The sequence below is a fragment of the Ovis aries genome, chromosome 15 (assembly GCF_016772045.2).
Source record: "Ovis aries strain OAR_USU_Benz2616 breed Rambouillet chromosome 15, ARS-UI_Ramb_v3.0, whole genome shotgun sequence".
In the NCBI taxonomy this organism is placed as follows: domain Eukaryota; kingdom Metazoa; phylum Chordata; class Mammalia; order Artiodactyla; family Bovidae; genus Ovis; species Ovis aries.
The window spans coordinates 16,789,732-16,817,077 of NC_056068.1; the positions used below are offsets into that span (position 1 = coordinate 16,789,732).

A 27,346-nucleotide genomic window follows, 5' to 3' on the forward strand; every position below is an offset into this window, starting at 1 on the left:
AGTTTTTTGTACTCTTCCAGTGAATTACAACATTTTGTCTTTGGATGAATAAAGAGCACTGGCAAATTCTTATATGGGCAATGTAAAAAGAGATTTCTGAGGGCTTCCCTGGTGGCTCAATAGTAAAGAATCCACCTGCCAATGCAGGAGACACTGGTTTGATCCAATTTGTGAAAATCACACATGTGTCAGAACAGCTAAGCCTGTTTGCCCCAACTATTGAGCCTGTGCTCTAGAGCCCAGGATTGGCAACTACTGAGCCCATGTGCTGAAACTACCGAAGCAGTAGAGCCATGCTTCATAAAAAGAGACCCCACTGCAATGAAAAGCCTATGCATTGCAACTAGAGAGGAGCCCCGCTTGCCACAACTAGAGGAAAGCCTGCCAAGCAACGAAGAACCAGCACAGCCAAATAATTTTTTTTAAAGAGAGATTTCTTATATCAGTTTGATATTTTACTTTCAAGCATGATAGATATACTTTCTTTTTTATGAAATTTTTTTCTCATCCTTTAGATTGAATTTACCTGTTGTGCTAAGACATAAAATATTATATCATTTGAATAATAAATAATTTTGCATTCATGCCTAAAAGAACTTTGATGAATTACAACTCTTTTTGTTAGTATTTCCTATCATTGGACTTCGCTTTATACTATGTCAGATGTGACATATACAGTTCTCTTTAAGCTTTAAAATCCATATAACATAGAATTAGCCATTTAAAAGGTGAATTATGTCTTACATAGTAACAAGAAGTCTTATATTTCTGTTTATCCTTGTCTATAATGAAGATATAACGTGAAATAATGGCCTAAAAAGTAAATTTGTTTACATACCCATCTACATTTACTAGGAAGAACTAATATTTTGAATATTACATGTTTATACAGTTGTGGGTCTCAGTGTTACTCACTCCCTCAAGTAATAATACATTCTGAGTTTATTTTTCTATAGGAAGTTTAAAAAGTACAACCAGTTTCTTCAGTGAAGAGCATAATGTCTAGAATTTATGTTTGTCCAGTAAAATGCAATTGATCATAAATTATTTTAGATAACTCTTAACAATGATAATATCTTTTTGAAGTTTATTCATGAATGTTATTGATCTTTCTTTTTTATTTTTTGTTGTTGCTCAGTTGCTCAGTCATATCTGACTTTTTATGACCCCATGGACTACAGCATGCCAAGCTTCCCCGTCCTTCACTATCTCCCAGAGTTTGCTCAAATGCATGTCCACTGAGTTGATGATGCCATCCAACCATCTCATCCTCTGTCACCCTCTTCTCCTGCCCTCAATCTTTCCCAGCATCGAGGTCTTTTTCAGTGAATCGGCTCTTGGCATCAGGTGGCCAAACTATTGGAGCTTCAGCTTCAGCATCAGTTCTTCCAGTGAATATTCAGGGTTGATTTCCTTTAGGATTGACTGGTTTGATCTCCTTGCTGTCCAAGGGACTCTCAAGAATCTTCTTCAGCACTGCAGTCCAAAAGCATGAATTCTTCGGTGCTCAGCCTTCTTTCTGGTCCAACTGTCACATCTGCACATGACTACTGGAAAAACCACAGCTTTGGCTCTATGGACCTTTGTCGACAAAGTGATGTCTCTGTTTTTTAATATGCTGTCTAGGTTTGTCATAGCTTTTCTTCCAAGGAGCAAGCATGTTTTAATTTCATGGCTGCAGTCACAGTCCACAGTGATTTTGGAGCCCAAGAAAACAGTCTATCACTATTTTCACTTTTTTCCCCATCTACTTGCCATGAAGTGATGGGAACAGATTCTATGATCTTAGTTTTTTTGAATGTTGAGTTAAGCCAGCTTTTTCACTCTCCTCGTTCATCTTCATCAAGAGACTCTTTAGTTCTTCTCCACTTTCTGCCATAAAGGTTGTATCATCTGTATATCTGAGGTTATTGATATTTCTCCCAGCAATCTTAATTCCAGCTTGAACTTCATCCAGCCCAGCATTTCTCATGATATTCTCTGCATACAAGTTAAATAAGCAGGGTGACAATATATTTTTATTTTTAATTGAAGTGTAATTGCTTTACAGTGTTGTACAAGAACATGAAATAGCTCTAAGTGTACACATATCCTCTCCCTCTTGAGCTTCCCCACCACCATCTCACCCCTTTACGTCATCACAGAGCACCATGCTGAGCTCCCTTTGTTCTATAGCAACTTCCCACTAGCTATCTGTGTTACACATGGGAGTATATATATTTCAGTGCTTCTGTCTCAATTCATCCAACCCTCGCCTTCCCCAGCTGTGTCCACAAGTCCATTCTCTACTTCTGTGTCTCTGTTCTTGCCCTATAAATAGGTTCATCAGTACCATTTTTCTAGATTCCACATATATGTATTAATATATGATATTTATTTTCCACATTCTGACCTACTTCACTTTGTATAACAGGCTCTAGATTCATCCACCTCACTACAACCAACCCAAGTTCATTCTTTTTATGGCTGAGCAATATTCCATTGTATAGATTGTACCATAATTTCTTTATTGATTTTCTGTCCATGGATATCTAAGTTGCTCCATGTCCTACTTACTGTAAATAATGCTGCAGTGAACATTGGGGTACACATGTCTTCTTTAATTATGGTTTTCTCAGGGTGTATGCCTAGTAGTGGGATTGCTGGGTCATATGGTAGTTTTATTCCTAGTGTTTTGAGTAATCTCCATACTGTTCTCCATAGTGACTGTATCCATTTACATTCCCACCAACAATGCAAGAGGGTTCCCTTTTCTCTACATTCTCTCTTGCGTTTATTATTTGTAGACTTTGTGTTGATGACCATTCTAACGGGTGTGAGGTCATACCTCATGGTGGTTTTGATTTGCATTTCTCTAATAATGAGCGATGTTGAGCATTTTTTCATGTGTTTGTTGACCATTTTGTATGTCTTCTTTGGAGGAATGTCTGTTTAAGTATTCTGACCATTTTTTGATTGAGTTGTTTTTCTGATATTGCATTGCATAAACTTGCTTCTATAGTTTGGAGACTGATCTTTTGTCAGTTGTTTCACTTGTAATTATTTTCTCCCATTCTGAGGATTGTCTTTTCATTTGTTTATAGTTTGCTTTGCTTTGCCAAAGCTTTTAAGTTTAATTAGGTCCTGCTAGTTTATTTCTGTTTTGTTTCCATTACTCTAGGAGGTGGGACAAAAGGATCTTGCTGTGAATTGTGTCAAAGAGTGTCCTGCCTGTGTTTTACTCTTAAGAGTTTTGTAGTTTCTGGCCTTATATGTAAGTCTTTAACGCATTTTGGGTTTATTTTTGTGTATGGTGTTAGAAGGTGTTCTAGTTTCATTCTTTTACGTGTAGCTGTCCCATTTTCCGAGCACCACTTATTGAAGAGGCTGTCTTTTCTCCATTGTATATTCTTGCATCATTTGTCAAAGCTAAGGTGCCCACAGGTACGTGGGTTTACCATACGTCCTTGATGACTAGCTTTGTAGTATAGTCTGAATTCAGGAAAGTTGATTTCTCTAGCTCTATTTTTCTTTCTCAGGGTTGCTTTGGTTGTTCAGGATCTTTTGTGTTTCCATACAAATAGTGAAATTTTTTGTTCTAGTTCTGTGAAAAAATGCCATTAGTAATTTGATAGGGATTGCATTGAATCTGTAGATTACTTCGGGTAGTGTAGTCATTTTCACATATTGATTCTTCTAATCCAAGAACATCTTTCTTTATTCAACTATATGATGCTTATTTATTCTCATCCCTGTTATCGATGAGAAATGAAACTCAAGTCTTTTTGTTAACAGTGCTGCTAATAGTTTTGCTATGAAGAAGAAGTGAAGAGAAGTCGCTCAGTTGTCCAACTCTTTGCGACCCCATGGACTGTAGCCCACCAGGCTCCTCAGTCCATGGGATTTTCCAGGCATGAATACTGGAGCGGATTGCCATTTCCTTCTCCAGGTGATCTTCCCGACCCAGGGATCGAACCTGGGTCTCCCGCATTATAGGCAGATGCTTTACTGTCCAAGCTACCAGGGAAGCCCAAAGGAATTGGGCTCGTCCAGGACTGAATAATAATGCATGACCTCAAAATTATTCCTTTTATTCCCTTCCCTTTATTCTCTTAAATGTTTTTGAAGATTCAAAAAGACTTTTGTAGAAGATTGTATGTGTACACACATATACACATAAACATGTCACTGACTAGGAACTAAAACAGAAAAATTAAAAACACTAAAATATACACAAGTATACATTCCATTGCCTTCAGAGCAATAACATCATCACATGTCATTCAGCCTCTGGAAAATTCCACTGTATTTTTATGAGAAGATGAGAGTGAAAAGACAACTAACCTCTTAGTTCTATTACAAAATAATTTTTACTTCCCAGGCTTCCTGGCAACATCTTAGGCTCCCTCAAGGAGTCTTTCAATCATACTTTGAGAGCTGTTGTCATAAATAATTGAAAGATAATCAGATCTGCAATTGTAATATACTTGCATATATTCAGATTTCCAAAGTTTATCTTAATAGTGTAGTTTACTAAATTTTAGCCAGTAAGAAATAGTATTATATGTGTGTATTTTAACAAGCTAATTTTTCCTTGGCTTCAGTTATGGAAGTTCTTGAAGCCCAATACTCCACTGGAATCCCGGATTTCTAAGCAATGGTGTGAAATTGGTTTCCAAGGTGATGATCCTAAAACAGATTTCCGAGGAATGGGACTTTTGGGACTGTACAATTTGCAGTAAGTAAAATGAAGAATGGTTGGGTTTTAAAGTGATGTCTGGCCTCCTTATATTGAAATATCAAAGTTGAGTTATTAGTCCTAGCAGCCACTTCCCAGAAGACTCCAAGTAAACATTCAAGTCCTCTGACTTCAACTCAGGTTCATAAAATTTAAAAAACTACTACCATCTTCTTTTTATGTGGCAAACTTCATGCATTCTTTTAAACAAGTCTCAAACTTATTTTAATTATTTTATTATGAAAAATTTCAGTTGTATACAAAAACAGAGGGAAGATTATAAAGAATCCCCTTTATACTGATCATCCAGATTTAGTAATTATTGACATTTTGAAATACTTGAGGTACTTTTTTTTTGGTAGAATTATGTTAATGAAAATCTTATACTGTTTGTAGTTTCAGTCTCATATGTCAATATGTAGCTTTAGAAGACATGAGTATTACCTTACATTAACCCCAATGTAATTATTATACCTAACAATATTAACAATGATTCCTTGGTATTATCTATATCCTGACCATATTCAAATTTCCTAGTTCTCTCAAAAATGTCTTTTATAGCTGGTTTGTCATAATCCAGTTCCATGTAAGATCTATACATTGCACTTAATGATTGTCTCTCTGGTCTTTTTTAATTCAAGCAATTTCTCCCCCTCTGTCCTCTCCTTTTGCACCCCTAATCATGTCATTAAACTCATGCAAGAATCTAGGTCAACTTTACTGTACTATAAAATCTCCCGCAGTCTATATTTGTCTGTTTGCATTTGTACCCACCCTGGTATTTCTTGAAAATAAGAGATTCGGAAACATTCGAATAGGTTCATGCTGAGAGTGTAGCATCCCCACTCTCAGTTTTATGCTGAGATGAATCAGAGGAATCACAGCCTGATGGCTCATTGCCATCTAGCCATTTAACCATTTCCAACAGTGATCTTCACTGAACCAATTAATTGCACATAGAGTGCTTCTCTAATTTTTATTCTTCCCACAGTTTTTGGCTGGAATTCTGTAAAGACAGTTTCTTTTATTAAACATGGTTGTTTGGTTTCTCTAAAATACAGGCAGGATAGCTGCTCGAGTAAATAAGTTACCAATTTTCAGAGGGAGGAGTTGGTGCCCTAGTTCCTTTGTTAGTGATCAAACTCTTTTTTTTTTTTTTTTTGGCTTTATATTTTTAAATTATCATTTTAACTCCTGGTTTTTGTATGTTTATGTGATTTAATAATTGCCCTCATTATTTTTTTCATGCTTAAATTAGGTCATTTGTAGCCATTCATTTTCAAGAGAAAAGGAATCAATGTAGATTGTTCTTAGGAAGGGTAATGATATGTTTTTAAAAGAAAAAAATGACATTTTTAATAGCACAGATTTTCCCCCTAGATCTTTGCTTTTATTTTAAATTTAGGAAGTTTAATAATCACCCATGCCTTTTTTTAAGATGGTAAATATTTTATACAATTTTAAAGGTCACATTCAATTTACAGTTATTAGAAAATTTTGCTTCCTTTCCCCATGTTTTAAAATACATCTTTATAGCTCATCTTACACCCAACAGTTTGTATCTCTTACTCCTTTACTCTGATTTTGTCCCTCCTCTCTCTCTTCACTGGTAACCACTAGTTTGTTCTTTATCTGAATAGTCACCCATTCTCTTATGAAGTGTTTTAAATGTTACATTATTATGTAATGTGTGAATGAATAGAAAAGTAAAGGTGGGGTTGCAAATAAGTATGTAAAGGATGAGCTTTTGATAAGTACAGCTGGGACAGTTGACATTTCTATTTGAAAAATAAATATCTACCTTACCTCAGTTTACAAGTTGAATGTCAAAAACAACTATTCACAACTTTTAGGAGAAAAGCTTTGAAATATGTGAGTAAAGAGGGATCTCTTAAAGACAAAAACCAAAAAACACAAGCTGTAAAAGAGCAGTCAATGGATCTCAAACATTAAAAGTGAAACTTTCTGTAAGATAAGCCACCATAGATAAAATGAAAACCAAGATTGACATTGATATACATGATAAAGGATCCATCTCCAGTATATTAGGCTCTGAGGGTTTATTTATCTTATTTATTTGAATGCATTTTTAGATATACTGTACCAAGAAATAGTAACAGATAGGCTGTAAAAGAAGAAACCTAGATGACCAACAAAAGTATGAAGAGACTCAATTTCATTAATAATCATGGATATGTTTATGAAATTTGCTGACTGTCTTTGAACTTTTTGAAAGAAAATTTAAGAGCTTGTTTTATCCTTTAGATATATTCAGGAAATTATATACACATCAAATCAAATAATATATGCTATACTTAATTGTATTTTATAATTGTCTTTATGAAGTACCTTTTATGGTATTTTTGAGAGTATGAAAGCTTTTTGTATTTATTAGGAAATTCATTGCCCCTTTTCCCCCAAAACAGAATTTCAACATCTTTATGCTCTGTAAGATATTTTCATCCAAAATTTACCCCAAGAATATTCTCCAGGAAAACACACTGAACCTCATCTAGTCTCATCCTTTCTCTGCTGTTTAGCTGTCAGAGCCTCTCACCATGTTGCCTTCATCCAGGCCGTTTCTGCCTTCTGAGGGGCCTCATCCTGCCTTCCTATTAAGAATCTGTAACCCTCTTCTGTAAAGCAATTATCCTTCAATTAAAAAATAAATAATATTAAAAACAAACAAACAAAAGAATCTATAACCCTCATTAAGAATATCTTTGGCTCTCTGGGGAACGGTAAAGTTCATAATTAAATTTTCGAACCTACTGGAATCATTCCTAAAACTTTGTGGGTTTTACAACTACCCTATTAGATTCTCATTGTATTTGGAAAATTTTGTTATGAAAAGCTGTTCATTCCCTGGAGGAGCTGAAACAAGTGATATCACTTATGTTGGTATCCATCTCTGAATCCAAAATGACCTCAAATTGGATTGAAATGAATGTATTCAAAAGGTCTGGAGTTATGGTTTTCTTTTCCCTCCAACTGCAGGTATTTTGCAGAAAGAGATGCTGCAGCAGCTCAGCAGGTCCTCTCTGATTCTCTTCATCCCAAATGCAGGTAATCATTAAAAATAAAATGTGAATTAGGTTTTGTAGATTAGGTAGAATTAACTTCTGGCTCTATTGAAGAAATTCTCAAGAGAGTCAACTCACCAGAAGTGAGGCTTAAAGCTCTTTCAAACAAGCACTTTTGACAAATGCTGAATAGGAAGGTTAAAATGTCAGACTTGTTACAGGTTTTAGGATGTAAAGTGGCACTGTTCAAGTCAAAGATGTGTTTACCTGAAGGGATTAGTAGTATCTCTGGTGTCTGGGAAGATTGAGGAGATGGGCAAAGAAGAAGGAGAAAGCAGAGTATGAAAGAGGTAAACACAAGGGACCACAGAGGGGGAACAAAGTCCTGAAGTCAGAGACCAAGTGAGAAAGTCTGAAATTGCTGAGGCTGTTCTATTTTCTTAATAAAATTCTAGATTGTAAATTGTTTGTGTTTTCATTTAACTTTCTAAATTTTTTTTAACTGATTGCATTAAGGGATATCACTAAAGAGGAAATAAGGTATTTTTCTTTGCTTTTGCTTTTTCTCACTTTTATTTTAGGCTAAGTATGGGTAATAATTTTTCAAGAAATACAAATTCATGAAAAATTTCTAAAAGCAAACATTTCCCAACATTTTATATAATATAGTTTGTTACATTTGACCTGCATTTTGGTAAAGAAAAAATCAGATTAGACTGACCTGATAGAAAATGTCAGAGTCTTTCTACAGCCGTGTCTATTGGAAAAATATTTTGAAATGTTACCTAAAGGCTGAACACATTACCACACATCTCTGATCCCATCTACTCCAAGAGATGGATAGTTTATTTGGGAATTTTGTTGCACAAAGCATATTAACTCTTCTATTAATGTATTTCTAATTGTATAATTATGAAGAGTATATACATGCTTTAGTCTTATTATAAGGAGTTCTTCTATTATGTATTCATATTTTTGTATCACTTTTTGCTCCTCAGCATGAACAGTCCTTGTCAGTGTTCATGATTACTAAATAAGTCCCAAATTTTATCATACCACTCTCAGAATCTATGAGAGGTATAGATTGACTTTGGGGCTCCCCTTTTATCTTATATTATACTGACTGTAGCTTCAATGGCTAAGATTCATTAAATTATACTATACTTTCCAAATTTATAATCTTTTATAAGGTTAAGTTTTCATTTTCTTTACTTTTTATTTACTTTGAGAAAAACACTAAGATCCCTTAACTCTTTCTCCATACATTGCATGGCTAAAATCAAACTATTTTAATTTTTTAACTACATTGAATTACGTGTTTCTGTTAATGTAGAGATTCTGAACTCTCTATAATTAAAATTGGCTGAGGAGTCTGTGTGCACTGTTATTCTGTGGAGAAGCATTAGGTAGAAGACATGAATCCTTCATGGTCCTTGGGAAGTGGCAATATGCTTAAAATATTTGTTAATAAACTATTGGAGAGGGATTAATTTTGTCTATGAACCATTCTGAAAGAAAAGCTTTATAATTTTATGTCCTGTGTTGGCCATCAGAGAGGAAGTATTAAGGGTTTGTGTGTTTACGCTTATTTAAGAAGAGACTAGAATGTGTGGGGTGGAGGGGCATGCAAATCCTTTGTCCCTCAAGCTACAAATAAAATTGAGTAGATGAAGTTCAACTGTTAACCACTTCAAACTGGTGGTAAATGTCATTGAATACAAATCAGAAATCTTGAAATCACCACTGTCCTTCACCAGTGTCTGAAAGAAATATTTATTAACCCATTGTGATATCACCCTATATTCTTTCAGACTCTGAATATTTCAGGTGCTGAACAGGGAGAAGCCAGTAAAGGAGAAGCCAGTAAATACTAAGGAAGGTTTTTCCCTGTCTACCCTTCAGCAAGCATTCTACATTGTTGCTCTTGTGAAGATCTATCCTGAAGTAACTTGAGGGATAAAAGCAGATTGGAGTTTAAGAGGAGAATTTTGACAGTCTGTTTTTGTGCTTGTTTGTGGTGTGTATGTTTCCTGAAGAGAGGAATTCCTTCTGTTTGGGCTGGGATATCCTATACAGTATCACTACTTATAAGTATTGAAATGAGTGGAGGTCATTTGGTCTTTTCTTATATTTCCAATGCAGATGGATTTAACTTAACAAAATACAGAGACACTATGCATTTATAAAGCTTTGTTGAAAAGAGCTGCTTATAAATTTGTTTATACAAAATTTCTTAAATTTCACACCTAACTCTTTTTAGTTTGGGTATGAGTTGTTTAAGGTAAAAATCTCCTGATGCCTCTTTGGCTGATAATTAGCAGTTACACTTTAAAAAGAAGTGGCTTATTTTAATATGAGTTAAAGACAGTTACTTTGAATTAGAGCCAGTCATTTATAGAATAGAAAGAAGTACTTACAGGAAAACACCAGTTATGCATCATGTTTTTGTGGGCTTGTGCTGTGTGTAACGTGTGTGTCTTTCGATGTAGTGTTTGCATTGTTTTATGAAGAACTCTTTTTCTTACTTAGATGGAAGCTAAATGTTCGTAATAATTCTAACTTTAAAACTGTATTTAGTTCCAAGATGAACGACAGTTTTTAGTGTAGAACACTGAGTGAAGGTCACATTGGCCACAAAGAAGAGTGCAAGGTGGCTCCTGCCCACAAGATGTTGGCAGTGTGGAAGTGGGTGAGAAGGGGCATAAGAAAGTACACAGAATAATAGAATGCAAGTTAGTATTTTCAGAATGCCTTTATTATAGTACCATTTCTTCAGATAGTCTTATTCGGAAGCTCTAATTATAAACAATGTGTTAAAATGTGTCTGCTGTGGGTTAGTTATCTCGGCTTAGCCAGAGGAAGGAACAGAATTTTTAAAGCTTATGTGTCTCTCCTTCCCTTCTCTCCTCCCTCCCTCCTTTTTTTCTTTCCTTCTTTCTTTTTTTCACTATCAGTGAATGTTTATTTGGAATCTAGTGTGTATAAGACATCACAAATAAGGTTAAATAATATAATTACCATGAGGGAAAACCAGATGAAGTGCAGTGTGGGGAAATATGAGAGGGTGAGGTAGCATCTTGCTAGAGGAGAGAGCAATACCAGGCAAGGTTTCATGGAGGAAGTATTGTTTGATAATTAATGGATGATATCAAAGAGTATGTTTGACTTTTAGGTCTGTCTCTCACTACTGTACTATAGTGAATAGGGATAAGTACCATGGCTTTAAATAATTCCATTTCCGAGCTCTGTACAAATTGCACTGTAGCTTTTTAGTTAATAACATTTAAATTGATTAGTGTTTGATAACTGAGTTATAGACATCCCCATATCTAGTCAACAGTTTTAAAAAAAATTAAAAGAGAACAGGTGCTAATTAGAGATCAAATCTTACATATTTATTTATTTGTTCACTCATTTATTCAGCAAATTCAGCAAAGCAGAATGGGAGAAGAAAAGGATGGATAAAGCAATTGGGTGAGTGTGGGACTCCTTATATAACGGGTTGTCAGTCTGAGCCAGAACCAGAACAAAAATGTCCTAAGAGCACTGCAAAGAACGACAAGGATGAAAGTCCACTTGTCCTGATGGAAATAGATAATCCAGTTTTGAAAAGGACCTGTTTATGTTTTTTTGGATTTACTTGTATGATTTTATGGTACTGCTTTGCCTGTGTTCTAGTCATAAGGTTTAGAAAGTTATAACTGTATGGAAATGATTTTCAAAAATCATAATCTGGAATAGTATTTGCTAGTTTGCTTTTAAGGATTTCTGTCAAGTGTCTGGCTATTAGTTAAAATTTTACTTTAAAACATTTTTTATAATGCCTCATGTCATCCAAAAATATTTCTGAACAGAGAACTTCTTTTCTATGTGCTGGAATTTTAGTACCAGAGAAGACTTCAGAACTCCATTTGACTTAATTTTGAATAGACATGTGAAAAATGAACTAGAAAATATACCCTGAGTATTAAGATACTAATTTTTCCTCATTTTAAAAGTAATATTTGATTTATTATAGAAAATTTCAAAAATATAGAGAAGTAAACAGAAACACCCTAGTCATGTTACTCTAATATACCCATACTAATATTTTGTAGCATTTAATTCTTAGAATATTTTTGTTCACATTTGAATGTATATAATAAAACTTGGCTTGTTCCTTGTATATTGTTTTATATCCTGCTTAAATCTTTAGGAATATAGTTTTACTAGCTGTAGTACACTATGAGATTACCATAATTTATTTCTCCAATCATCTTCTTTAGGATATGTGAATAATTTACATATCTTTGCCATATAAATGACTATCATTGCATATAAAGCTTTTTCATTTCCTGGTTTTTTCTCATATATTTGGGAATGGAACTAGTAAGTTAAAGCATATAAACTCTCTATTCTCTTGGCAAACATTATTAAAATTTTCTGTTAATTAATAAGATTCAGAGTTTTGATAAGACTGTGAGGAAGGGAAATCTGACATTCTCATAATTTAATAGTAATGTAAAAATCAAATTACCATTTTTTTGAGATGCTTACTTCCTATATGTGACACACAGTTGGTGTTGTGGCTTGTATTTTTCAGGTACTCGTTTGCAATTGTGGGCATCAATATAACTGATCTGGCATATAATCTACTGGTGAGCGGAGCTCTAAAAACTCATTTCTACAACATCGCTCCAGAAGCTCCAACATTATCACACTTCCAGCAAACATTCTGTAAGTGTCTTGTTGCTTAATTGTTGACACAGACTTATATAGAGAACGCTCTCGGCAAGGGCTGAAGCTGAGAGATCTTTGTGATTTGGTTGCTTTGGAGCCGTGAACTCCTCCTTTAGTTTGTATTTTGTTTTCTCATTCAAAACCACATACTTTCAGGCATCATGAATCTTTTCTCCTTCCCTCCTCTTGCCTAATATTCAATGTATCAACTTCCCATCTGACTTAAAGACATCATGGATGTCTTTCTCCCTCTGATCCAGCATGGCACTTAACTGTACAGGCTTTGAAAACAGCCTGAGTTGACTCCAGATCTACATTTACTACCCTCCCCTAAACCTCAGCCATCTCATCTATAAAATGGATGCAAAATGAGATGAAGATAAAATGTTATTTTTATTAGCTAGTGAACATTAGAAAGTGCTCCGTGAACATTAGAAAGAGGAGGTGGTGGTTTAGTGGGGGATACAGATGGTGGTGGACTTGTTGGTATTAATTTTACTGCTACTACTACTATTGCTACAGAGGGTAGAGTTTGTAGTTCCTTCTAACTGTAGGTACTAATAGAGGGAATTATTGTTGATCCTGAACCTGAGGTTGCAGTTGTGCTGAGGTTTCAGAAGATAAAGATCAAGCCTGTTTAGTAGAGTCCTGGGATGCTATTGTCCAATTTTAAAAGCAGAATCTTAAAATGTAGCTATATGTCATTATTATCTTTGCAGGCCAGATGTTAACTGGTTTGGAGGAACATAGAAAGATAATCTGCCAAATCATCAAGTAACCCTAAGCAATTTATAGAAGAAATGCCTTATAAGTTATTTTGTAGTTTTTGTTGTTCAGTTGCCAAGTCGTGTCCAACTCTTTGTGACCCCATGAGCATGCCAGGCTCCTGTCCATTTGAACATTGCTTATTGCACTGAGGGCCTGTACTTAAGCTTTTTTAGCAAGAAAATGTCAAAGTTCTTCTCCTTCTGGTTTTTTTTAGCTTTTTTTTTGTTTTCTGCTGTTAAGTTGGCAACCAGATCTGCACTGTTTCTAATTATGGTTAAGACCACATCATTCCACCCCAAATCTACCGCAGGAAAGTGTTGTTCCTGGGTTCGTTTTTAAAATGTGATAAAGTCAAAAGTTAACAGATATTTATTTTATTTAAATTCCTAAATTAATAGTGCTTATATTATCTAGGATTCTATCATCTTTTATATCTACCTAATCAGGACATCCAGTTAAAGATGACATAATTAGTGTATGTATTACACTCCCTTCTGAAATTCCACTCAATAGAAAGTTCTTAGGAAAATCCTAAGGCAGAGGATGAGATGGTTGGATGGCATCATCGACTCAATGGACATGGGTATGAGTAGGCTCCCGGAGTTGGTGATGGGCAGGGAGGGCTGGCGTGCTGCAGTTCATGGGGTTGCAAAAAGTCAGACACAACTGAGCGACTGAAATGAACTGAACTGAACTGAAAGAAAGCATAAACCCACAAGGATAAAAATCAGAAACAAGACAAGAAAATCTCATTTTGAAAGCTGGAAAACAGATTAAGTGGTGAATGAGTTAGTGGCCTTAAGAAAGCAAATCCCTAACAGGTGGCATGGAAAGTAAGAAGCAACCTGATTTATTCCACAAGACTCTTCAAAAGGTTCAAGAATTGGCAGCATTAAATATCTCAGAAATGAGGGTTAACATAAGACCAAAACTGGCAAGTTTGCTTGAAAATATGTTAAGAATCTCTTAGAGGCCTAAATCCCATTTTTCAAGAGACAGCTGCTGTCCTGCCCCCTCCTCAGCAAAGGCTAGTTACTTTCCAGAGAGAGAAAAATAAAGGGTTTCTGGTCTGATGAGAATCAGGTACAGTTAATGGCAAACCATACTGAAAGTGATGATAAAGACTGAGACCCAGGCTCCTTCTCCTACCCGGTTCCTATCACTTTGGCAGCCAGTCAAGAGATTGACAAAGGCCTTCTCTGAGATCTGAACATCCCAAGAGAAAATAGCTGAAAACGCTGACCTCCAGGTCTGCCCCATGAAACAGCCTAGCAATATCACTCTACAGTCATGCTCACTATCAGCAAACCCTACCTAGTGCTTAGAGCTTCCAATTAACTTTTACTCCAATTGGCTTTTTATTTAGTAAAATACACTACAGAGAGCCAAGTTATTATCAGATATTTGAGTTAGATGCTTAAAAACATGTCCTCAAATTCTTTGATACTTCTTCTGTTAGGAAGTAGGGTTTTTGCATTCCTGTCATCCCAGCCCAACTGAGCTGACCGGTAGAATAAGCAGAATTCATACTATGTGACTTCTAGGGCTACTTTAGGAAAGGCTTTCATTTGTGGGTAAAGAAGATGTGGTACATATATACAATGGAATACAGTACTACTCTGCCATAAAAAAGAATGAAATAATGCCATTTGGAGTGAATGCAACTGGAGATTATCATACTAAGTGAAGTGAGTCAGAAGGAGAAAGACAAATACCATAGGATATCACTTATATGTAGAATCTAAATTATGACACAAATGAACCTATCCATGAAACAAAAACAAACCCGTGGAGGTAGAGAACAGATGTGTGGTTGCCAAGGAACAGGAGATTGGGGAAGGGATGGAATGAGGTTAGAGTTAGCAGATGCAAACTGTCTATCATATATAGAATGATAAACAACAAGGTCTTACTGTATATCCTGGGGAACTATATTCAATATCCTATGATAAACCATATTGGAAAAGAATAGTATAAAGAATGTTCATATATGTATAACGGAGTCACTTTTACTGTGCAGAAGAAATTAACAAAACATTGTAACACAACTATATATCAATAAAATAATTTTTTTAAAGAAAAAAAGTTTTGATCTGGAGGTCAGGGATTGAGCTGGCTTTAGAAGCATGAACCACCATTTAAGGGATCTGATTCCTTTGTGTTGTGAGGAAATCCAGGACACACAGAGGAGCCATATGTAGCAATCAAGATTGACAGCCTCAGAGGAGGTCCCAATGGATAGTCAGCATCCACTTCTAGACACGTGAGTGAATATGCCTCCAAATGATTCCTGCCACCAGCTGTCAAGTCACCACCCCCAACCTTCAGATCTTCCCATTTGAGACTCCAGGCATTGTGGATCCATCCCTCTTATCAATCAGTCAGTGCATTTGCTCAGTCATGTCCAATTTTTTGCGACCCCATGGACTCTTTAAGAGCCCATGGACTTCCTGGTCCATCACCAACTCCCAGAGCACATTAAACTTATGTCCATTGAATCAGTGATGTCATCCAACCATCTCATCCTCTATCGTCCCCTTCTCCTCCTGCCTTAAATCTTTGCGAGCATCAGAGTCTTTTCCACTGAGTCAGCTCTTCACCTCAGGTGGTGAAAGTATTGGAGTTTCAGCTTCAGCATCAGTCCTTCCAGTGAATATTCAGGACTGGTTTCCTTTAGGATTGACTGGTTTGATCTCTTTGCCGTCCAAGGGACTCTCAAAAATCTTCTCCAACACCACAGTTCAAAAACACCAATTCTTTGGCGCTCAGCTTGCTTTCTGGTCAAACTCTCACATCCATACATGACTAGTGGAAAAACCAGAGCTTTGACTAGACAGAAATTTGTTGATAAAGTAATGTCTCTGCTTTTTAATATGCTGTCCAGGTTGGTTATGGCTTTTCTTCCAGGGAGGAAGTGTCATTTAATTTCATGGCTGCAGTCACCATCTGCAGTGATTTTGGAGCCCCAAAGATAAAGTCTGTCACTGTTTCCACTGTTTCCCCATCTATTTGCCGTGAAGTGATGGGACCAGATGCCGTGATCTTCGTTTTCTGAATGCTGAGTTTTAAGCCAACTTTTTCGCTCTCTTCTTTAACTTTCACCAAGAGACTCTTTAGTTCCTCTTTGCTTTCTGCCATAAAAGGGTGGTGTCATCTGCATATCTGAGGTTAATGTTATTTCTCCCAGCAATCTTGATTCCAGCTTGTGATTCATCCAGCTAAGCATTTCACATGATGTGTTCTGCATATAAGTTAAATAAGCAGGGTGACAATATATAGCCTTAACGTACTCCTTTCCCGATTTGGAACTAGTCTGTTGTCCCATGTCTGGTTCTAACTGTTGCTTCTTGACCTGAATACAGATTTTGCAGGAGGCAGGTCAGGTGGTCTGGTAGTCCCATCTCTTGAAGAATTTTCCACAGTTGTTGTGATCCACACAGTCAATGGCTTTGGTGTAGTCAATAAAGCAGAAGCAGATGTTTTTCTGGAACTCTCTTGCTTTTTTAATGATCCAGTGGATGTTGGCAATTTGATCTCTGATTCCTCTGCCTTTTCTAAATCCAGCTTGAAATTCTGGAAGTTCACGGTTCACATACTGTTGAAGCCTGGCTTGGAGAATTTTGAGCATTACTTTGCTAGTCTGTGAGATGAGTACAATTGTACACTTTTTGAAAATTTTTTGGCATTGCCTTTCTTTGGGATTGGAATGAAAACTGACCTTTCCAGTCTTTTGGCCACTGCTTAATTTTCAAATTTGCTGGCATATTGAGTGTAGCCCTAGATAGCAAAAACAGTAAGGAAAGCCTCAAGCATGAAAGAGAGTCTAAAGCACGCAGAAATAAAGCCACTCTAAAGAAATAGAAGCAATGCAGAGAGAAGAAAACTTTAGAAATATGTATCATTAATGTCCCCAGAAGATAAAGAGAAGAATTGCTACTGTGAAACATGAACAAGGTGCCATAGAATGAGCACTCAAGAGAACAAAAGAGTACTCTTAGAAATTAAAAATCAGATTATATAAATGAAACCTTGAGGGAAAATTAGAAGATAAAGCTAGAAACTCTTCCAGAAAGTAGAAGAAATATAGATGGAAAACAGAAAAGAAAGGTTTGAAAGGACCATTCTTAGACATCTATAACGGAAGGGCCAGAAAAAGAACAGTGAAACTAAGGGGAATGAATCAAAGTAATACATCAAGAAAAATATTCACAACTGAAGGATGACTTTTCATATTTCAGCTAGTAAGAACTAGCGTAATAGATTAAAATGGATTTACACTCAGGCCCATATCATTGTGAAATTGTATGACTTAGGGAGGAAATGATTCTAAATATTTCCAAGTCTGTCACATAAAGAATTGAGAATTAAGATGGCACTGGACTTCTCAACAGCAACATTTTAGTCTAGATGATGGTAGAATAACGTCTTCAAACATTTGAGAATGTTATTTAAAATCTAAGGGAATATAGTTTCCAATTTAGAATTCTATAACCAGTCTAACTTACTAGTTAAATATGGGAATAAAATAAACACATTTTTCAAGTGCGAGGTCTTAAACATTTTACTTTTTTGTATCTTTATAAGAAAGTTCTTGAAGGATGTGTTTCCAGGAAACAAGAGAGTAATCCTTACAGGAATAAATGGGGTCCAGAAAGCAGGAGATCTATAAGGAAAGAGAAGAGAATCTTCAAAATGAAGGAAGTAAAAAAATCAAGCAATGGAAAATATGTTATTTAGAGCTATGGAATCATTAATCAAAGAATCAACTGAATGAATTGAAATGTTTATTTAAGGAAGCAAGAATTAGGATAGGCAGGGTTTCTGGGGTTTTGTTTGTGTTTTGTAACAAAACTTATTAAACTATTTGACTCTATGTATAGTTTGATGCTCATCATCATTAATTGGGCTTCCCTTGTGGCTCAGGTGGTAAAGTGCAGGAGACCTGGGTTTGATCCCTGGGTTGGGAAGATCCCCTGGAGAAGGGGAAGGCTACCCACTCCAGTATTCTGGCCTGGAGAATTCCATGGACTCTATAGCCCATGGGGTCTCAAAGAGTCAGACACAACTAAGTGACTTTCACTTTCACTTTTCACTTTCACTTTCATCATTAATTAGTGGGGCTTCCCTGGTGGCTCAGTGGCAAAGAATCTGCCTGCAAATGCAGGAGTTGGAAGTTAGATCCCTGGATTGGGAAGATCCTCTGGAGGAGGAAATGGCAACCCACTCCAGTGTTCTTGTCTGGGAAGTCCCATGGACAGAGGATTCTGGCAGGCTAGTCCACATGGTTGAAAAAGAGTTGGACATGACTTAGTGGCTAAAAAACAGCATCACTAATTATTAGAGAAATATAAATCAAAACTACAATAAGATTTCACCTCACTCTGGTCAGAATGGCCATCATAGAAAAGTCTACAAATAATAAATGCTGGAGAGGGCATGGAGCAAAGGGAACCCTCCTACATTGTTGGTGAGAGTGTAAATTGATACAGCTACTATGGAGAACAGTATAGAGGTTCCTTAAAAAAAAAAAAAAAATAGAACGGCAGTCTCATTCTTGGGCATATATCCAGAGAAGACTATAATTCAAAAGGATACATGCATGCCAGTGTTCATTGCAGCATTATTTACAGTAGCCAAGGAATGGAAGCAACTTAAATGTCCATCAACAGATAATGGATAAAGAAGATATGATATAGACAGATAGATAGCTATACAATACAATATACTCAGACATTAAAAAAAGAATGAAATAATGCCAATTATAGCAGTATGGATGGACCTAGAGATTATCCTACTAAATGAAGTAAACCAGGCAAAGACAAATATCATATGATATTGCTTTTATGTGAAATCTGAAAAAAATTACAAATAAACTTAATAACAACAACAACAACAAAAGATAGACTGACCCACATAAATGGAAAACAAACTATGGCTACCAAAGCGGAAAGATGGAGAGGTTAAATTAGGAGTGTGGGATTTACATATACACACTATACATAAAATAGTTAACTAAGAAGGACCTACTGTAGAACACAAAAGTATACTGAATATGTTGTAATAACCAAAAAGGGAAAGAATATGAAAAAGAATAGGTATGCATATGTATAACTGAATTATTTTGCTGTACACCTGAAACTAATACAACATTGTAAATCAGCTGTACATCAATAAGTTCATTGACTATGCTAAAGCTTTTGACTGTGGATCACAACAAACTGTGGAAAATTCGTCAGGGATTGGAATACCAGACCATCTTACCTGCCTCCTGAAAAACCTGTATGTAGGTCAAGAAGCAACAGTTAAAACTGGACAGGGAACAGTAGACTGGTTCCCAAACAGTAGATTGGGAAAGGAGTAGGTCAAGGCTGCATATTGATATTGTCACCCTCCTTATTTAACTTCTGTGCAGAGTACACCATGCAAAACGCCAGGCTGGAAGACTCACAAGCTGAGATCAAGATTGCCAGGAGAATTATTGACAACCTCAGATATCCAGATGATATTACTCTAATGGCAGAAAGTGAAGAGGAACTAAAAAGTGTCTCTTGATGAGGGTGAAAGAGGAGAGTGAAAAAACTGGCTTCAGACTCAACATTCAAAAAACTAAGATCATGACATCTGGTCCCATGCTTTCATGTAAATAGATGGGGAAAAAGTGGAAACAGGGCAGATTTTATCTTCTTGAGCTGTAGAATCACTGAAGATGGTGACTGTAGCCACAAAATTAAAAGATGCTTGCTCCTTGGAAGAAAAGCAGTGACAAACCTCGACAGTGTATTAAAAAGCAGAGACATCACTTTGCTGACAAAGATCCATAGAGTCAAAGCTGTGATTTTTCCAGTAGACATACAGGGATGTGAGAATTGGACCATAAAGAAGACTGAATGCCAAAAAAAAACTGATGCTTTTGAATTGTGGTTCTGGAGAAAAAGACTCTTGAGAGTCCACTGGACACCAAGGAGGCGAACCAGTCAATCCTAAAGGAAATCAATTCTGAATATTCATTGGAAGGACTGATGCTAAAGCTGAAGCTCCAGTACTTTGGCTACCTATGTGAAAAGCCAATTCACTGGAAAAGACCCTGATACTGGGAAAGATTGAGAGTAGGAGGAGAAGAGCAACAGAGGATGAGATGGTTGGATAGTATCAGAACTCAGTAGACATGAATTTATGCAGACTCTGAGAGATAGTGAAGGACAGGGAAGCCTGGCATGCTACAGTCCATGGGGTCACAGAGAGTCAAACACAACTTAGCAACTGAACAGCAAAAACATGTATGACTCAAATAAAAAAGCAAATTTTAAAATACTAACATTTTAATGACTTATTAATGGAAAGTGGAAGTCCCTTGTATTTGTGATTACAACTCTTACTTTGACAACTAGGTGATTATATTTACTCCTATAATAGAGAGACTAGGCCTCTTTAGAAGAAGCTAACTGTGCCCTGGATTTTTTATTCCTCTATCAAATGTAATCAGTTTTGCACATCTCCTCTTTAATATTCTTGCAGTTTCCTGTGTCCTTATGTATGTTTCTGTTGTGTACTAATCAAATGCAGTGAAGCAAAACCAGGACACAGTCAGGCAACAACAAATTTGCTGCAGTCCTGGGTTGGAAAGGCATGTTTGTATTCCAAACAGGCATTTCATCTAGGTGAAAGAATATATAAGAGCTCTGTTATTTTGACTTTACAGTATCACTCAGTGAGCAGTGACTGCGCTGCCACGTCAATGTGCTGTAAGAATTATATTCGATCTAAAGCTCCACTGAACGTGCAGCTGCATTGAAATGAAATGAGATTAGGTGTAGTGAGCAGAAGGAAGTACAATGGCCAGAAGGAAAAAAAAGAATTAGCTTTTCTTTGACCTTCAAAATAAGGAACTATACACAGGAATAATAACCAGAAGAAGCGAGTCCACTGGAAAAGGCAGTTTATTTCATGTCCAAGCTTCCAGCTATAATTGTGTGATTGTACACCATTCAGGTATCTGTTTAAACCCACTGTCCTCATCTGTAAAATGTAGACTTATCTGCATTTCCTATTCTATAAAGCTGTTGTGAGAATTAAATAAGAGACTGTAAGCAATAAAACTGTAAGCAATTAAAAGAGACTGGCTTCTCTTTCCTTCCTCTGCTCTCCATGTCATGTTAGCTTCCTTAGCTAACAAATCATTATCTGAAATTTTCTGCCTTGGTCCCTCCAAAAAACTGAGAGTTGGGGAGCATGGAGCTCTACCATTTCCTTGTATCTGTTATATGTTTGTTAATTAGCAGATGAGCCAACCAATCAGTAAGCCAAATGGGTTTGTGAACACTCAGTAATGTTATATAAATGAGTGAAGTTTTACGATCGTGATATGTACCCTGGAAGCTAAGCCACCATTTTCACATTTTGATTAGAATAATGTCATGGTGTCTAATTATTTTTCTGATGTAATAGAGAAAGAAAGTTCCAGGGAATCAGTTTTCAAGATTTACAGCGTGACTTTTGTAACCTTGAGAGGAAGGAGAATGGTGTTAGATTATTAACAACCCCTCCACCTTCAACTCTTATTCTAATCACTTAAACCTTTCAAAATGTTTTCCTATAGTTGCATGTAAGGTAGAAAAATTGTGAAACCAATGGATTTGTATTCTTCTAAAACCCTGTGCTATCTTAGATAACATTTAGAGTGAGTGAAGTTCACATTGTGGAAAAGTGAATTCTTCATTAAAGAATTTTTCACAGTGCCTGTTTATTGTCAATAGTGGTAAATAAAGCAAAGCTAGTGGAGGCAATGGTATTCCAGTTGAGCTATTTTAAATCCTGAAAGATGATGCTGTGGAAGTGCTGAACTTCATATGCCAGCAAATTTGGAAAACTCAGCAGTGGCCACAGGACTGGAAAAGGTCAGTTTTCACTCCAATCCCAAAGAAAGGCAATGCCAAAGAGTGTTCAAACTACTGCACAATTGCACTCATCTCACAGGCCAGCAGAGTAATGCTCAAAATTCTCCAAGCTAGGCTTCAACAGTATGTGAACCATGAACTTCCAGATGTTCCAGCTGGATTTAGAAAAGGCAGAGGAACCAGAGATCAAATTGCCAACATCTGTTGGATCATCGAAAAAGCAAGAGCGTTCCAGAAAAACATCTACTTCTGCTTTATTAACTATGCCAAAGCCTTTGTGTGGATCACAACAAACTGGAAAATTTTTCAAGAGATGGGAATACCAGACCACCTGACCTGCCTCCTGCAAAATCTGTATGTAGGTCAAGAAGCAACAGTTAGAACTGGACATGAAAAAACAGGTTCCAAACAGGAAAAGGAGTACGTCAGGGCTGTATATTGTCACCCTGCTTATTTAACTTATATGCAGAGTACATCAGGAGAAATGCTGGACTAGATGAAGCACAAGATGGAATCAAGATAGCCAGAAGAAGTATCAATAACCTCAGATATGCAGATGACACTACCCTTAAGGTAGAAAATGAAGAGGAGCTAAAGAGCCTCTTGATGAAAGTGAAAGAGGAAAGTGAAAAAGTTGGCTTAAAGCTCAACATTCAGAAAACGAAGATAATGGCATCTGGTCCCATTACTTAATGGGAAATAGATGGGGAAACAATGGAAGCAGTGACAGACTTTATTTTGGGCTCCAAAATCAGTGCGGATGGTGACTGTAGCCATGAAATTAAAAGACATTTGCTCCTTAGAAGAAAAGCTATGACCAACCTAGACTGCATATTAAAAAGCAGAGACATTACTTTGTCAACAAAGGTCTGTTTAGTCAAAGCTCTGGTTTTTCCACTAGTCATGTATGGATGTGAGAGTTGGACCATAAAGAAAGCTGAGCACTGAAGAATTGATGCTTCTGAACTGTGGTGTTAGAGAAGACTGTTGAGAGTCCCTCGGACTGCAATGAGATCAAACCAGTCAGTTCTAAAGGAAATCAGCCCTGAATATTCAATTGAAGGACTGATGCCAAAGCTAAAACTCCAATACTTTGGCCACCTGATATGAAGAACTGACTCATTTGAAAAGACCCTGATGCTGGGAAAGATTGAAGACAGGAGGAAAAGGGAATGACAGAGGATGAGCTGGTTGAATGGCATCACTGACTCAATGGACATGAGTTTGAGCAAGCTCCAGGAGTTGGTGATGGACAGGGAAGTCTGGCATATGCAGTCCATGGGGTTGCAAAGAGTTGGACACTACTGAGTAACGGAACTGAACTGATTCACCTTTCAGTTTTAAATGTGGTAGAAGGAGGTCACAGTTGGGAAGCAAAATACAGTAAGTAGGTTCTCATATCAAATACTTAGCATTTATTCCAAAATGTCCCCGATCTAGACAACATTTTTGAGACAAAAAGATTTGAATATGAAATTATGGTTCAAAGCAAAAGTGTCTTATTAACAATTTCATGTAGTTTAATGACCAGTCTGTATTATTCAGAGTTGATTTATAGTTTTCATTGTCTCATAATAGTCAAAATGCAATTGCTTGACTTGTCAGGGTAATTTAAAACTTTATTTAAATCTAATTTCAAGAGAAAAAAGGCTGAGTGGAGTACTTTGAAAAATCAGACCATTATGTTAATTTAACTAGGAGGGGAAGAATGAAGTGGTTACTGTCTACTTTTCAGACTATGTTCCAGATGTTATTCATATTCTAGAAATGGCAGAATTGATTTTTCCAATATTCTTGCCTGGAGAATCCCAGGGACAGAGGAGCCTGGTGGGCTGCCGTCTGTGGGGTCACACAGAGTCAGACAGGACTGAAGCGACTTACAGCAGCTCTAGAAGAGTGAGAATAATTCTAGGACCAAGTGCAAAAATCTTGTAGATTGGTAGCTTCTACTTGCACTAGTTTTAAAGAATTTTTTTTTGTTGTTACTTTACAATATTGTATTGGTTTTGCCATACTTCAACATGAGTCCACCACGGGTGTACACGTGTTCCCAATCCTGAACCCCCCTCCCATCTCCCTCCGCATACCATCCCTCTGGGTCATCCCAGTGCACCAGCCCCAAGCATCCTGTATCCTGCATCAAACCTAGACTGGCGATTCGTTTCTTAACAGATGAAACAGTAGTATTTATTGCATTTGCACTCCATAGTTGCCGATACTTGGTTTGACATCTCTTTCAGCATTCAGGGTGATTTTGAATAAGATTAAGGATTTTTTTTTCCTCTTGCATTCTTGTCATTTGTCTTATCTCTAACAGGTTATTTGATGCACGAGTTTCATAAGTTTTGGATTGAAGAGGATCCTATGGACATAATGGAATTTAATCGTGTGCGAGAGAAATTCCGCAAGAGGATCATAAAACAGCTGCAGAATCCAGACATGGCATTGTGCCCGCACTTTGCTGCCTCAGAAGGTTTAATCAACATGTAGTCACCCACACTTGTTTTAATGGATAGCCCGGAACACTGCCTCATTATTGTGTTAGATCTCTGCTTAGGTCCCAGCTCATGCACTGAATGCACTCAGTGATTGTATGCATGCCTTTTGTTACAGTGTTTTCATATCTTGATCATAATTACCAGATCCCCAGATACCACAATGTCTGGGGTATCTGTCATCCAGTGACTGCTCATATTGTGGCATCATGCAGTGTTACATCTTGCCTTGACACCCAGTATGGAGAGAGTTTTCTATTTTTTTAAATTGTCTTCCTCTCACTCATAATTTAGCATTGAAGAATTGTATTTCTCTAGCTGTATTTTATATGTAAAAGATTTAGCTGAATTTTGTTCTGTGAAAGCCTTTTAATTTATTGATATGTTTTGTGACTACAGCTGCTAGCTCTTCAGACCAGGTTCACGCTTGGACCTCATTCCAATAAAGTATAAGAATTTAAAATGATACAAACAGACACATGATAAGATAAATCATTATTACAAACACCACTGCACTTCATGAAAATGTAACAAGGCTTACAAGAAGCAAATTTAGGTAGGTGTTGTTTTTGTCTGAAGCACTACGGAATTATACTGTAATTTACCCCTAGTTGTAATTGTGGCATTGTCATCTGGACATCGTATTATTTTATTCTCATAATTTTACTGGCTTGGATGCCTAAATATGTTTATGATGCTTCAGCCTCAGAAAAGAAGTACGCGTACTGCAAATGCTGCAAAAGCTTTTTCACTGCCTGCCTCTTGCTGAACTCAGAGTTAAACCCAGGCCCTGTTCTGATCCAAGCATCTTTGCTTGGGGCACTGAGTGCTGGCTGGTTTGTTGTCTATGTCAAAAAGTAATATTAAAAAAATTTTTTGCAAGAAACTGTGTTGCAAGAGAAGAACCTGACTTATGAAACTAATGGCCCTGTCTTTTATCAGTGGAAGAAGTAAATTGCTTGGCAGGGAAACAAAATTAAATCATTTCGAAACTGCTTAAAGTCATCTAAAAACCATGATTTAGTTCAGAATTATGATTGTAGTCTGTTGAATAGTATTTACCATGGCATTTCATCCCCATGGTATTTTATACCTTCTGACTATCAATTTTAGTATTATTAGATGTTTGCATAATCATTTGCTTATTTAAGTGAATTTTGAGTATGGCCTAACTCAGTTATGAATAAATTACATGTCATTCTACTATAATGTATAGTGGATTTCATTTTAATATTTTTGTGTTTGTACACCTTCTGAATATGCAAATATGCGGGTGGGTAGAATGTCAAAGACTGACAACCTGGAGCTAAATATAAATCATGCCATTGTCCAGAGTAACCAGGTATGAATTACAGTGTGTTATGTCTGAGAGATAGATTGCTTTTATTTAACTAACCTTGAGGCCTGATAGTCCTTTAATGAATGAATAAGATCCAGCTTTTTCTTTGCAACTTCCTTTAAAGCCTGATTTCTCTATTGTTAGATGATATAGGAGATATTAAGGTGCCTGTTGTTTCCAAGTCCATTCTAGCTCCTCTAGGATTTTGCTATCCTTTCCCTTTCAGTTGCGTGCCAGGTGGCAGGATTTTGCATGGCATCTTATATACCTTTGTGCCTTTTCTTAGAATGGGGAAGGGAAGGAGATGATTTAATGCATGACATATACCATGAGTAGTGACAGGAATATATATTCCTCTTCAGAATAAGTGAGAATTTGTAAACCTGGTAAATGATCTGTTTTGGGAGCCCTGAGTTTCCACCATAGCGGACACTGTTATATATAAAGGTATTATTCTATTTTCACGCCTTTGTAAGCCACATATATACATTGTCTCTTCCTATCCAGTATAGTCATGTGTCACTAACATGGTTTGATAATGTGTGGTATTTAACTAGCTCATATCCCTTCTGTAAGGCAGAGATCAGTTCAGTTCAGTCGATCAGTCATGTGTGACTCTTTGCAACCACACAGATTGCAGCATGCCAGGCTTCTCTATCCATCACCAATTCCCAGAGCTTGCTGAAACTTATGTCCATCAAGTCAGTGATGCCATCCAACCATCTTATCCGCTGTCATGCCCTTCTCCTCCTGCCTTCAATCATTCCCTGCATCAAGGGTCTTTTCCAATGAGTTAGTTCTTGCAACAGGTGGCCAAAGTATTGGAGTTTCAGCTTCAGCATCAGTCCTTCCAAAGAATACTCAGCACTGATTTCCTTTAGGATTGACTGGTTTGATCTCCTTGCAGTCCAAGGGACTCTCAACAGTCTTCTCCAACACCACAATTCAGAAGCATCAATTCTTTGGCACTCAGCTTGCTTTATAGTTCAACTCTCACATCCATATATGACTACTGGAAAAACCATAGCTTTGACTAGACAGACCTTTGTCAGTAATGTAATGTCTTTGCTTTTGAATATACTATCTAGGTTGGTCATAACTTTTCTTCCAAGGAGCAAGCATCTTTTAATTTCATGGCTGCAGTCACCATCTGCAGTGATTTTAGAGCCCAAGAAAATAAAGTCTGTCACTGTTTCCATTGTTTCCCCATCTATTTCCCATGAAGTGATGGAACCAGATGCCATGATCTTAGTTTTCTGAATGTTGAGTTTTAAGCCAGCTTTTTCACTCTCCTCTTTCACTTTCATCAAGAGGCTCCTTAGTTCCTCTTTGCTTTCTGCCATAGGGTTGGTATCATCTGCATATCTGAGGTTATTGATACTTCTTCCAGC

At 36.7% G+C, this 27,346-nt stretch overlaps 1 protein-coding gene across 4 annotated transcripts in view; it reads left to right on the forward strand.

Annotated features, from left to right (window-relative positions):
• Positions 1-25,825, forward strand: part of ELMOD1 (ELMO domain containing 1) — an 87,339-nt gene extending 61,514 nt beyond the window's left edge. For 3 of the 4 annotated variants that reach the window (XM_042232876.1, XM_042232875.1, XM_042232877.1), the window contains 6 exons: positions 4,584-4,717; positions 7,715-7,783; positions 8,257-8,280; positions 11,164-11,214; positions 12,323-12,456; positions 24,439-25,825. In XM_042232876.1, coding sequence (XP_042088810.1) covers positions 4,584-4,717; positions 7,715-7,783; positions 8,257-8,280; positions 11,164-11,214; positions 12,323-12,456; positions 24,439-24,611 — 585 coding nt within the window. In that variant the 3' untranslated portion in view covers positions 24,612-25,825. The remainder of the gene's footprint in view (positions 1-4,583; positions 4,718-7,714; positions 7,784-8,256; positions 8,281-11,163; positions 11,215-12,322; positions 12,457-24,438) is intronic. The other variant, XM_004015994.5, reaches the window with a different exon arrangement.
• Positions 25,826-27,346: the final 1,521 nt, after the last annotated feature.